Here is a 14016-nt window from a genome sequence, read left to right as displayed (position 1 = left end):
GACTGCAAATCTACTTTGACAGACATGGTTATTCTATCAACAATTGCGCAAGAAATCGTTGGAGCCGCAATTTGTCGCATAATTCATTAAACCGACATAAAAAGATCCCGCCATGTCGAACGAACACATTATCTGTTGACATTTCTGAAATTTAAATGACACTTCCTGTTTCAGTCAGAGCTGTTGTGATTTTTTTTTTTATATACCGTATGACTTTACTCACATAAAAACTGTGGACAGAAACGTGGTTAGTAAGAATAATATTGTATTTATGAAATGTATTTCCAAAAGGTTTCTCAGGAGCTAAATAATGGAAACATTATGGAACAATTATGTCATGTCAGATGGCATTCTGAAAAGTTCAAATAGATGAAGATGAGAACCAGTTATGAGCTGGATAAGTGTCCTGCCTAAGCCCCTCCCTCACCTAGACTGAGAGTACACCTCCACTCTGTCCTGGTGAATCTTAACGATGAGCCAGAAGTCAGGCATCAGAGGGGCCTGGGACTCCTGCTCATCCACAGTGGGGCTCTCACACTCAGAATCACTGCTGCCACCGTCATAACCTGAAAATATACAGGTAGATATGTTTTTTTTATGTCCCAGAGATCAGTTATCATTAGAATTGGTATCATAATCATTATCATCATCATGGGCATTACCAGCAGCATTATCATCATCATTATCATCATTGTGATGAAGATCATAATCCTTATCATCATCATTATCATTGTCATTGTGATAATCAACACTTTAATCATCATCTTTGTCATCATCACTATAATGTCCATCTCTTACCCAGCATGTCAGAGTCCAGGCTGCCTTGACTGGAGACCACACTCTGGACTCGACTGGGCCTCAGCTTCCCGCTGCCTGAGGAAAGAAGGAGATGGGTTCTATAGTCTCACGCCACAACACATTCACCGGAGTCAGCACAGCCCAAGGGCATGTTCGCTAGGGCACATGTAAAATGAAAACATTTTTTTTATTTTTGAATGTACAGACAGTACCCAGCTGTTTCACGGAGCATTCTTCAGGTTCGTGCCTACTGAACACAACCCAGGCCCAATCTAAACAACCCTCCCTAGCACTGACCAATCTCAAGAGCTCTACTATCCTAGACTCTCCGAGGCATGACTGAGACCCTCAGGGCTTTTTCCTCCTCCCTTATCCTGGCAGAGCCTATGAGTCTCCCCAAATCAGTGTTGGAACAAGTACCCCAGAGAAGAGAGTACGGGGAGGGGGGGTCATCACATGTATTATTCTGTCTGTCTGTCAGCTCTGATCTGAGCTGTGTGCTGCTCCCTGTTGATTTGGTGAGGAGAAGGAGAAAACAGCCTGGAGGTAGACACTCCGTAAAGCTGCAAGCTAAGCCAAGAGACTTGTGCTGTTAGTGCTGAAGATGATTCACTCACTCACATAACACTCACTCACTTCTCAATGGTTTATCATCGGTTTGTCAGTATCTGCTACACACAGCTAGCCTTGCAAGAGAAAGTCCACACAGAGGGTAGACGACGACACATCCGCCACACTGGCACCTAAGTCCCCTCCTGTACTTCCAGTTCACCCACAACTCTGTGGCCGCGCACGACTAACACCATCATTCATTTTCCAGGTGACACAACGGTGGTAGGCCTGATCACCGGCGACGATGAGACAGCCTATAGGTAGGAGGTCAGAGACCTGGTAGTGTGGTGTGAGGACAACAAGCTCTCCTCAACGTCAGCAAGACAAAGGAGCTGATCGTGGACTACAGGAAACCCCATTCACTTCCTAGAGCTGTCCGCCTGGCCGAACTAAGCAATTGGGGGAGAAGGGCCTTGGTCAGGGAGGTGAGCAAGAACTCGATGGTCACTCTTGACAGAGCTCTAGAGTTGCTATGTGGAGATGGGAAAACTTTCCAGAAGGAAAACCATCCCTGCAGCACTCCACCAATCAGGCCTTTATGGTAGAGTGGCCGGACGGAAGCCAATAATCAGTAAAAAGCACATGAAAGCCCGCTTGGAGTTTGCCAAAAGGCACCTAAAGGACTCTCAGACCATGAGAAACAAGATTCTTTGGTCTAATGAAACGAAGACTGAACTCTTTGGCCTTAATGCCAAGTGTCACGTCTGGAGGAAACCTGGCACCATCCCCACAGTGAAGCATGGTGGTGACAGCGTCGTGCTGTGGGGATGTTTTTCAGGGACTGGGAGACGAGTCAGGATCGAAGGAAAGATGAACGGAGCAAAGTACAGAGAGATCCTTGATGAAAACCTGTTCCAGAGCGCTCAGGACCTCAGACTGGGGTGAAGGTTCACCTTCCAACAGGACAAGGACCCTAAGCACACGGCCAAGAAAATGCAGAAGTGGCCCAGCCAAAGCCCAGACTTGAACCCGATCTAACATCTCTGGAGAGACCAACCTGACATCCAACCTGACATCCAATCCATACACGCATGCATACATATACACATACCTATATAGATGTATACTTTTTTAAAGAATATACCTTTATTATTATTACCCTACCACCGATCCCCCATTTGGAGTAGATGAATAAACACTTCTACTTTTCCCTTCAATTTATACATCTTATACACATTCTACAGACAGTCTATTTTACAATAGTTATTTTTTGTTTGTTTTTAGTCCTTCCTCTATTTCTGATGTCCATCCAGTTTGATTTCTATGTGTAAATGTGCTATTTCACAAAAGTTCTGAACCTATATACATTTTACAGATCCTGTATGTTTTACATGTTTTATCTTGCCATTAGTCCAACCCTTCAGCTCCATTCAACCCTTCCCATCCATCTCTCAACATCATCCATTTTGGATTTCTATTTGCCATATATTTTTCAACTGTGCTGTGATGCTTCACAAACAAATTGAACCTTTCTATTCTCATAGCTTCTACAGATTGTAAGTTAAAAAAACATTTTTGCAAAAAATAATGATTATATTATTGATTGATTGACTATGGCTTTTCAAATCAAACAGTATTGCTATCTGCAGCGTTAGTTCTAGGCAAATGTTGCAATTCTTCAGCCATTCCTGGACCTGTGACCAAAAACAAGCTACATATGGACAATATCAAAATAAATGATCTAATGACTCTGCCTCCTCACAGCAGAATCTGCAGAGCTGGGAAGATTGTATCCCCCCATATACAGTGAGGGAAAAAAGTATTTGATCCCCTGCTGATTTTGTACGTTTGCCCACTGACAAAGAAATGATCCGTCTATAATTTTAATGGTAGGTTATTTGAATAAGACAGAATAACAACAACAAAAATCCAGAAAACGCACGTCAAAAATGTCATAAATTGATTTGCATTTTAATGAGGGAAATAGGTATTTGACCCCCTCTCAAATCAGAAAGATTTCTGGCTCCCAGGTGTCTTTTAAACAGGTAACGAGCTGAGATTATGAGCACACTCTTAAAGGGAGTGCACCTAATCTCAGCTTGTTACCTGTATAAAAGACACCTGTCCACAGAAGCAATCAATCAATCAAATTTCAAACTCTCCACCATGGCCAAGACCAAAGAGCTCTCCAAGGATGTCAGGGACAAGATTCTAGACCTACATAAGGCTGGAATGGGCTACAAGACCATCGCCAAGCAGCTTGGTGAGAAGGTGACAACAGTTGGTGCGATTATTCGCAAATGGAAGAAACACAAAAGAACTGTCAATCTCCCTCGGCCTGGGGCTCCATGCAAGATCTCACCTCGTGGAGTTGCAATGATCATGAGAACGGTGAGGAATCAGCCCAGAACTACACGGGATGATCTTGCCAATGATCTCAAGGCAGCTGGGACCATAGTCACCAAGAAAACAATGGATAACACACTACGCCGTGAAGGACTGAAAACCTGCAGCGCCCGCAAGGTCCCCCTGCTCAAGAAAGCACATATACATGCCTGTCTGAAGTTTGCCGATGAACACCTGAATGATTCAGAGGACAACTGGGTGAAAGTGTTGTGGTCAGATGAGACCAAAATGGAGCTCTTTGGCATCAACTCAACTCGCCATGTTTGGAGGAGGAGGAATGCTGCCTATGACTCCAAGAACACCATCCCCACCGTCAAACATGGAGGTGGAAACATTATGCTTTGGGGGTGTTTTTCTGCTAAGGGGACAGGACAATTTCACCGCATCAAAGGGACGATGGACGGGGCCATGTACTGTCAAATCTTGAGTGAGAACCTCCTTCCCTCAGCCAGGGCATTGAAAATGGGTCGTGGATGGGTATTCCAGCATGACAATGACCCAAAACACACGGCCAAGGCAACAAAGGAGTGGCTCAAGAAGAAGCACATTAAGGTCCTGGAGTGGCCTAGCCAGTCTCCAGACCTTGATCCCATAGAAAATCTGCGGAGGGAGCTGAAGGTTCGAGTTGCCAAACGTCAACCTTGAAACCTTAATGACTTGGAAAAGATCTGCAAAGAGGAGTGGGACAAAATCCCTCCTGAGATGTGTTGAAACCTGGTGGCCAACTACAAGAAACGTCTGACCTCTGTGATTGCAACAAGTACTAAGTCATGTTTTGCAGAGGGGTCAAATACTTATTTCCCTCATTAAAATGCAAATCAATTCATAACATTTTTGATGTGCGTTTTCTGGATTTTTTTGTAGTTATTCTATCTCTCACTGTTCAAATAAACCTACCATTAAAATTATAGACTGATCATTTCTTTGTCAGTTGGCAAACGTACAAAATCAGCAGGGGATCAAATACCTTTTTCCCTCACTGTATATAACATTCTATTAGTTGCAAGAATTTTGTATAGTAATTTAAATTGAAAAGTTAAAAGTTGTGCATCCGGCGTTGTTTTGCGTATCAATTCATAAACCATGTGCCATGGAATGGGTACATCGAAAATCTCTTCAACTATTTTGCAATTTAAATGGCACAGCTATCAGTTTTTTGGTCCTTTTTGGTCCTTTTTTGGTCCTTAAATGAAATTGGTATATGTTTTTATTTATCACACTTTTCTTTAACCATTTATGTTCTTTAATACAGGGCCGACATACAAGTTCCTTACTTTTTTCCCCTTCTACTTGCCTCTTCCATTTTTGTGGCAATGCTGCAATTTATTGGTTGTGATTTTAGGTAGAGCAGACATTTCCATATGTCTGTGTTAGCTGCATGTGTGACATAACTCCAGTCCTATGTATGATATAATTCACTGAAATTATACCTTTTTAAAACATTTCTTCAAAAAATACAGGTTTTTAAATTATTTCGTATATTTGAATTTAACCACAATATTTGTTGTATTATTTGTTCTGTCTTTTCAGGTGGATTAAACTGAAATTGCAACTAACTTTCTAAGGCTTGTTTAAGAAATAAAGATATTTTGGAGATTATTTCCTTTTAAAACAATCGAAAGTGTAATCTGAATAAAGCGAAAACGGCCCTTCTTGAACATAGGATGAGACATTCGTACCAATTTACTAGAGAATCAGTTTGGATTTAAGTATAACTTTTGTATGACTGATGCCTTTAGTGAGAGGTCTAAGTCTTTAATATTTAATCATTTCTGCCCTCCGAATTCATATTCGTTATATAAATAGGCCCTTTTAATTTTATCTGGCTTGCCGTTCCAAATAAAATTGAATATTTTATGTTCATATAATTTAAAAAGCAGGTCACTGGGCGTAGGCAAAACCATAAGCAAATAGGTAAACTGTGATATGACTAAAGAGTTAATCAGGGTGATTTTTCCACAAATAGACAGGTATTTTCCTTTCAATGGTGGCAAGACCTTATCTATTTTTGCTAACTTTCTATAAAAAATGTATTGGCGTAAGATCATTTCTTTCTTTTGGGATTTGTATACAGAGTATTTCCACATCTCCGTCAGACCATTTTATTGGTAAACTACATGGGAATGTAAAATTTGCATTTTTTTAGTGATCCAATACATAATATTGTACACTTATTATAATTTGGTTTTAATCCAGATGGAATATCAAAAGTATCTAGATCCTCTATGAGGCCGTGGAAAGACTAATTGTGGTTTTAAAAGAAAACATTCATCATCAGCGTACAATGACACCTTAGTTTTTAAGCCACGGATTTCTAATCCCTTAATATTGTTTGATCTAATCTTAACAGATGACATTTCGATGGCAATAATAAATACATATGCCGATAGTGGACAACCTTGTTTTTACTCCTCTAGAGAGAGTTTAAAACTTGAGATGTAGCCATTATTTACTATTTTACACCTAGGGTTACTATACATTACTTTAACCCATTTTATAAGAGATTCCCCAAAATTGAAATATTCTAGGCATGTATATATAAACTCCAGTCGTACTTTATCAAAAGCCTTTCAAAATCACCTATGAAAACCAGGCCGGGTGTCCCCAATATTTCATAGTATTCTATTGTTTCCAGTACTTGTCTTATATTATCTCCAATGTATCGTCCATTAACTTCCTGACGGGCCGCCCCCAGTTGGTGAAGGTAGGCAACAACATCTCCACCCCGCTGATCCTCAACACTGGGGCCCCACAAGGGTGCGTTCTGAGCCATCTCCTGTACTCCCTGTTCACCCACGACTGCGTGGCCACGCACGCCTCCAACTCAATCATCAAGTTTGCGGACGACACGACAGTGGTAGGCTTGATTACCAACAACGACGAGACGGCCTACAGGGAGGAGGTGAGGGCCCTCGGAGTGTGGTGTCAGGAAAATAACCTCACACTCAACGTCAACAAAACTAAGGAGATGATTGTGGACTTCAGGAAACAGCAGAGGGAACACCCCCCCATCCACATCGATGGAACAGGGGTGGAGAGGGTAGCAAGTTAAGTTCCTCGGCATACACATCACAGACAAACTGAATTGGTCCACCCACACAGACAGCATCGTGAAGAAGGCGCAGCAGCGCCTCTTCAACCTCAGGAGGCTGAAGAAATTCAGCTTGTCACCAAAAGCACTCACAAACTTCTACAGATGCACAATTGAGAGCATCCTGGCGGGCTGTATCACCGCCTGGTACGGCAACTGCTCCGCCCACAACCGTAAGGCTCTCCAGAGGGTAGTGAGGTCTGCACAACGCATGACCGGGGGCAAACTACCTGCCCTCCAGGACACCTACAGCACCAGATGTTACAGGAAGGCCATAAAGATCATCAAGGACAACAACCACCCGAGCCACTACCTGTTCACCCCGCTATCATCCAGATGGCGAGGTCAGTACAGGTGCATCAAAGCTGGGACCGAGAGACTGAAAAACAGCTTCTATCTCAAGGCCATCAGACTGTTAAACAGCCACCACTAACATTGAGTGGCTGCTGCCAACACACTGACTCAACTCCAGCCACTTTAATAATGGGAATTGATGGGAAATGATGTAAAATATATCACTAGCCACTTTAAACAATGCTACCTAATATAATGTTTACATACCCTACATTATTCATCTCATATGTATATACTGTACTATATATCATCTACTGCATCTTTATGTAATACATGTATCACTAGCCACTTTAACTATGCCACTTTGTTTACATACTCATCTCATATGTATATACTGTACTCGATACCATCTACTGTATCTTGCCTATGCCGCTCTGTACCATCACTCATGCATATATCTTTATGTACATATTCTTTATCCCCTTATACACACACAAGTGTAAGACAGTAGTTTTGGAATTGTTAGTTAGATTACTTGTTGGTTATTACTGCATTGTCGGAACTAGAAGCACAAGCATTTCGCTACACTCACATTAACATCTGCTAACCATGTGTATGTGACAAATAAAATTTGATTTGATGTATAAAAAAAAAATTCTGATTAGGATGAATAATATCTGACAATACTTTTTTAATTCTATGTGCCAAGCATTTTGCATCACAACACTGAAGTGTAAGAAGTCTCCAATTTTTTAAATGGACTGGATTTTTATATATACCACTTGGGTCCTGTTTCAGTAATAATGATATCAGACCTTCTTGTTGCATGTCTGATTATCTACCATTTATATAGGAGTGATTAAAACATGCTAATAATGGTCCTTTGAGTATATCAAAAAAAGTTTTGTATACTTCCACTGGTATGCCATCCAGCCCTGGAGTTTTCCCATCTTTAAAAGGCCCCAATTGCATCAAGCAGTTCCTCCTCTGTAATTTGGCCTTCACATGAGTCTTTTTGTACAGACGTTAATTTTATTATATTATTAGGAAAAAAATCCATACAATTAGTTTCAGTTAGTGGAGATGGAGGAGCCTGAAACGAAAACATATTCTTAAGGTACTTCCTTTCTCAAAATATAATTTGGTGAATCATGCGTGACTCCATCATTTGTAACATGTTTTAATACATTTTTTTTGGTAACATTTCTATATTGAAGACTGAAAAGGAATTTGTGCATTTTTCCCCATATTCCATCCAGTTCCCTTTATTTTTATAATATATTACACTGGATCTTTCTTGAATAAGTTCCTCCATTTCTTTTTGTTTTTCCTCTATGGTACCGTTTTTATTGCTATCTAACTGTACTGTTAGTCCTTCAATTTCCTTTGTTAATATGGACTCTTGATCTAAATTGCTTTTGTTTTATTGATGAGTACTGAATTGCATGGCCTCTAAAGGCACACTTAAGTGTCCCATACAATAAGGGGATCTGCTGTGCCTATGTTATGTCTGAAAAAGTCAGTTATAAATTATTCTGTCCTAGATCTAAACAATGTATTATCTAGTAGGCTTTGAATAAATTTCCAATATCCTCGCCCACGTGGAAATATTGTAAGAGTAATATATATGCCAAATATGTGATGATCTGACCGCATTCTGTCCCTTATCAACACTTTTTAAACTTTTGGTGCCAGAGAGAATGGCATAAGAAGTTTGTACAACTGTGTGAAGTCTGACAGAAACACAAACCAGACATTGGCAGACCTGCTGAGAAACTGCAGCAGACCGTGGTGAACCATGCCAATGAAATGCTGGGAATTGACCTCAATGAACATTTTCCTCCCAGCCGGGGGACCCGGAATGAATTTTTACTGGTGGTAGTGGACAGCCATTGCATCAGCCATTGCTCTAATTCTGCAAAGGGAGGTCTTTACCAGATTCGGGATTCCAGACCAAATTCTCTCTGACCGAGGTCTGCAGTTCATATCAGGAATCTACAAAGAGCTCTGTACCTACTGGGGTGTATTTGCCAAGCTGACCACGGCCTACCATCCTCAGACCAATCTCACCGAGAGGGTAAACCGAACCCTGAAGGGGATGATTTCTTAATTTGTGGGGGGATCAGCAAACAATGTGGGATCAGCATCTTCCTGAGTTTAGCTTTGCACTGAATTCTGCGGTCCAGGAGACTTCTGGTGTCACTCCTGCCGAACTCCACCTGGGAAGACCACTAAAAAGGTCAGATGGACAAAGTTCCAATGTTTCACTTGACTGCCCAGCGTTTGATGCAGTCCAACACCACCACACCTTACTAGCCAGAGTGGTTGGGCCCAGCAGAAACAAAGCTAACGACAGCTCAGCAACTATGACAAACATAGACGAGACGTGTTTCCCACCCAAGTCTGAGTACATTCACATCATCTGTCAAAGGCATCTAAGAAGTTCACTGCCAAGCTAGCTTCGAGATGGAAAGGTCCATACCGTGTAGTGCAGCAGCTGGGGCCGGTGAACTACATTGCTTGCATTGCTTGCTGTTTGGGGTTTTAGGCTGGGTTTCTGTACAGCACTTTGAGATATCAGCTGATGTACGAAGGGCTATATAAATAAATTTGATTTGATTTGAACTACTTGGTCTGTTTGGAAGACACTGGGGAAGATGTCAGGACAGTGCAGGTTGTTGACCTAAAGCCTGATACCCTACGGCAGAAGAGCTGGATCGCAGGCAAAAGCAACACCTGCAGGACCTCTTCTTGGAGGACTGATGATGAGGACTTCCCTGGTTTTGTGTAGCAGGAACATGAACCTGCCAAAGCCTGCATCCTCTCTGTTTCTACAGGCTTTGTTAATTCATGGCAGGAGGAGTGTGGCAAAATCCTGCATGGAGCCTTCACCATGCACTGCCACTTTAAGAGCACATCAGCAGTCAGAAAGGAAGAAATAAAGATAACTCTTCCGAATCTCTGGGAGGGAGCTCTTGGTTGGCGCGACAGTTTGATTGGGGTGTGCAATGCTGCAGAAGTCAGCATTTATTTTCAGCGTGCTTAGTTTGTAAAGTGTTTAACTCGATCGTCGGTGTTACCACTCTAGTGGTTATCTTTTGGGAACGCACCAGTTATTGATCGCATTGATTAGTAGCAACATTGTTGCGAAGCTTTGACATACAAACAAACAAACCACCAGACGGACAGACAGTGCAACTGCAAGCCTGAAGTCAACCGCTAAGACCCTCTCTCTTTCTTCCCGCTATCGCTCCAGTGCTTTTCAGTGCAGCAGATTTTTTTTTTTTTCAATGCGCCTCCCTTTGATGTTCAGTGTCGCTGGACTACTATTGCCCTGCTAGACGTATTTGGGTTGACATTTTAGTTAAAGGGAGGTTGCTTGCAAGTTTATTGTGTATTGCCATTTGAACTGTATTGATGTGGGCTGGTACTATTGACATGTGGCCGAGAAGACTTTGGACATTTTAAGGCCTTTGTTTTGTCTATGAACACCCCCGCTGTTGCACTTTGTTAAAAAAAACAACTGTATCCCTACTTAACACCACCCAACAATGCAGCTGTGACTAAAGGTACTTGATATAGTCTGGTTCTAGAGAAAGGGACACTCACTGTGGGTGGTGGACTGCACCGACTCGGCCAGGCTGACTGTGGAGGGGGTCTTGGGGGGCGAGGTGTATTCTGAGGAACGGTCTGTGCTAGTGCTGGGCTGGAGCTGAGGGGTGCTGACCTGGCCACTGTCCCCTGTAGCAGTAGAGGTAGAGGTGGAGGCGGAGCCCACGGAGCTCAGCCGAGGTCTCATCTCCTCTCCTCCTCTGCCCACAGAGCTCAGTCGGGGTCGACTGGTGGAGGCACCAACAAAACTCATCCGGGGGCTGTCACCCGCAGCAGTGGAGGTAGCACCAACTGAACTCAAGCGGGGTCTAGGGCCCTCCTCTGAGTCAACTCGGGATGGTTTGATTGGGGTGTAGCTGGGCTCCTGGGCTGGGTAACTCGCAGATTCACTAACAGCCCCGACAGTAGACTTCTTCTCTTCTCCCTGAACCTTAAGGTACATAAAATAATTAATTCAGTTTAAATTCATACACATTCCTCCATTTATTAATCCATTCATTTATTCATAAAAAAAATTAAAATATAAGAGACCTTAATCCAGCTGGAATAACCATGAAAGAGGATGCTTGGAAATAAACTAGTTGGTCAGGTTGAAACTCCCCCTCCCCCCAAAGGTTTGACAAACCTCACTGTCTGGCTCCACCCTCGCCACCTCTGCTTCGTGGTCAGGTCTTCTCCCTGGTGTGCCATGATTGGACGGAGCCCTGGCGCTGTCGTCCACATCAGGACAGTGATTGGTTGGCTGTGAGTTCTGTCCAATCATAGAGTTCCATCCCGCCTCCCCAGGGTTGACAGTGCTCTCAGACAGCCTCTTAGCAGCCTGGATCCTCTGGGGGTGGAGTCTACTCAGAGACATGTAGTAGAAGTTGTCTTGCTCTCCATTCAGAAGATAACCTGAGAATGACATCCTACGGAACTCCTGTGGATGGGAAGATTCAAGGGTGAGGGTCAGTACCAATTTTCCTAATTGAAAAACAAATCGTCAGAGTAGCACTTGGGTATGCAACATGTAAGGTTCCTGACAATGTGAAAAACGAATTGACCCCACTAGAAAAAACGGCCAAAACTCATCTTTGCTATGAAAGAAAAACAGTTCTCCCTGTCATCGCTTCTAGTCACCCTCCCACCATACCTCTTTGAACTTCTCCAGGGACTGCTCAGGGCCGAAGACAAACTGCAGAGGAACGACCTCACAGTGGCACCGTGGTCGCCCGCCTGAGCGAAACACGTGATCCGCCACCTTCTGTAGCGTGGACGAGCGGATAACCCGGGAGAGACGCAGCGCTGACACAATCTCGTCCTCCAAGAGCCAACGGATCTACAACGAGAGGCAACAGGGAGAGGAGAGGGAGAGGTGAGTGAAGGGGCCTGAAATCTGTAACGCTATTTAGTGGTCGACTAGCTCAAAGTCAAATCAATATCAATATGAAGTTCAAAGATCGAGATCAAGTTCAAAAGTAATTCACACATGTGAGCGCTCACATTTTTCAACATGTTTTTTAGAAAAGGATGGATAAATGTGGATTTTTCGGCAGGTAAATATGCAGGATGCTACACCCTCCACCGCATGGCCTTCGCTCCAGATCAAAACGTCCAACCTACAACCTAATTTTGACAAATTAACCGGAGGGATTACTGCTAGCAAACAAACAGCAGAGACCAGAGGACACCATTCCAACCTGGAACTGAGTGAGTAGTGTTTGGTATGATGCTATTTTGAAAGCCAAGTAGAAGAAATAATTAAAAATAAAGCACATTACAAGGATATATTTTACTTTATGGGGACTGAATGCTGAGGCTCCCAAGCTTGCAAGGACAGACCAGATACAAATTCAATTAGCACTACGGTGTGAAGTAAAAGGTGTCGAGGCCTTTGGGCCCAACAAGTGGCAGGAGTCTTTGAAGCGTCCTCTGAAGCCCCCTCCTGCTGTTCAAAGGCCATTCACTGGCATTTTCTACAAGAAATCTGCCTCCAGAAATAAACAAAAGCGTGTGACACCTACTCCCGTTGCCTGCTGCACTGCTGCTTGGATTCCACCTGGTGATCTGTTCACCATCTGCCCTGGCCTGTCTCCCCATGTCTGGCACAGGTACCCCTACCACACTCCCCCCCTCTCTCCCGAGCTTTCGCTCACCTCCAGCACACATGCACTGTTGGGGCGAGTGACTCTGAACTTACAATGACTAGCTCCAAGTCGTTATATATTAAAAACATTTCTTGTGCATTTTGCTATTTGCCTCATGACTCCTGCATACTTTGTTGACTACAAACATTCTTTACCCAAGCAGTGGACAGACTGTTTGTTCCCACACTCAGGACTCTGACCCTCTACTGGTTACAGACTTTTGGCCTCCCATCCTATTCTAACCACCTCTCGCCGACTTTATTTCCATGTTACCTGATGAAATTGCTGTACAATATGATCTTGTTGCCATCTGATGCACATTCAGATTACATAAATCAGCACTGCAGAGCTCTCCCTGTCCTATGCTGAGCCTTGACTGTATTACTGTTGATGATATCTGAAAATGTGCCTGCTCACCCTGGCCCACCTACTGTTGCTAGCCCCAATTCTGACTTGTGCTCTGATATCTGCTTCACTGATTTCTGCTCTCGTAAAATCCTGGCTTTTCTGCACGTTAAGATTAGAAGCGTATTACCTAAAATGGATCAATTGTAAGTGTGGGTTCACAGCTCCAATCCAGATATGTTGGTCATTACTGAGACGTGGTTAAGGAAGAGTGTTTTGAATACTGATGTTACCCTTTCTGGTTATAACCTACTGAATATAAGATCAGCGTCAACTCACCATCAGTATGACCAAGAATATGTTTTTCGCGACGCGGATCCTGTGTTCTGCCTTACAACCAGGACAGCGGAGTGGATTCCATGCAGCGACCCAAAAACCGTGCACCACTCCTTAGCATTCTTCTTGCCAATGTCCAGTCTCTTGACAACAAGGTTGATGAAATCCGAGCAAGGGTAGCATTCCAGAGGGACATCAGAGACTGTAACGTTCTCTGCTTCACGGAAACATGGCTCACTGGAGAGACGCTATCCGAAGCGGTGCAGCCAGCGGGTTTCTCCACGCATCGCGCCGACAGAAACAAACATCTTTCTGGTAAGAAGAGGGGCGGGGGCGTATGCCTTATGGCCAACGTGACATGGTGTGATGAAAGAAACATACAGGAACTCAAATCCTTCTGTTCACCTGATTTAGAATTCCTCACAATCAAATGTAGACCGCATTATCTACCAAGAG

The 14016-nt window shown here is 43.3% G+C and overlaps 1 protein-coding gene across 4 annotated transcripts in view; it reads right to left on the bottom strand.

Annotated features, from left to right (window-relative positions):
* The window catches only part of LOC112249907 (SZT2 subunit of KICSTOR complex), a 151871-nt gene that overhangs the window by 93256 nt on the left and 44599 nt on the right, over positions 1 to 14016 (bottom strand). For all 4 annotated transcript variants that reach the window (XM_024419663.2, XM_042320730.1, XM_024419672.2 and 1 more), the window contains 5 exons: positions 11886 to 12071; positions 11379 to 11672; positions 10751 to 11183; positions 799 to 873; positions 428 to 566 (listed from right to left, as the gene is read on the bottom strand). In XM_024419663.2, coding sequence (XP_024275431.1) covers positions 428 to 566; positions 799 to 873; positions 10751 to 11183; positions 11379 to 11672; positions 11886 to 12071 — 1127 coding nt within the window. The remainder of the gene's footprint in view (positions 1 to 427; positions 567 to 798; positions 874 to 10750; positions 11184 to 11378; positions 11673 to 11885; positions 12072 to 14016) is intronic.

The sequence above is a fragment of the Oncorhynchus tshawytscha genome, linkage group LG01 (assembly GCF_018296145.1).
Source record: "Oncorhynchus tshawytscha isolate Ot180627B linkage group LG01, Otsh_v2.0, whole genome shotgun sequence".
Classification (NCBI taxonomy): Eukaryota; Metazoa; Chordata; class Actinopteri; order Salmoniformes; family Salmonidae; genus Oncorhynchus; species Oncorhynchus tshawytscha.
The sequence above is the reverse complement of the archived record's forward strand: the minus strand, read 5'-3'. Positions and strand labels throughout refer to the sequence as shown.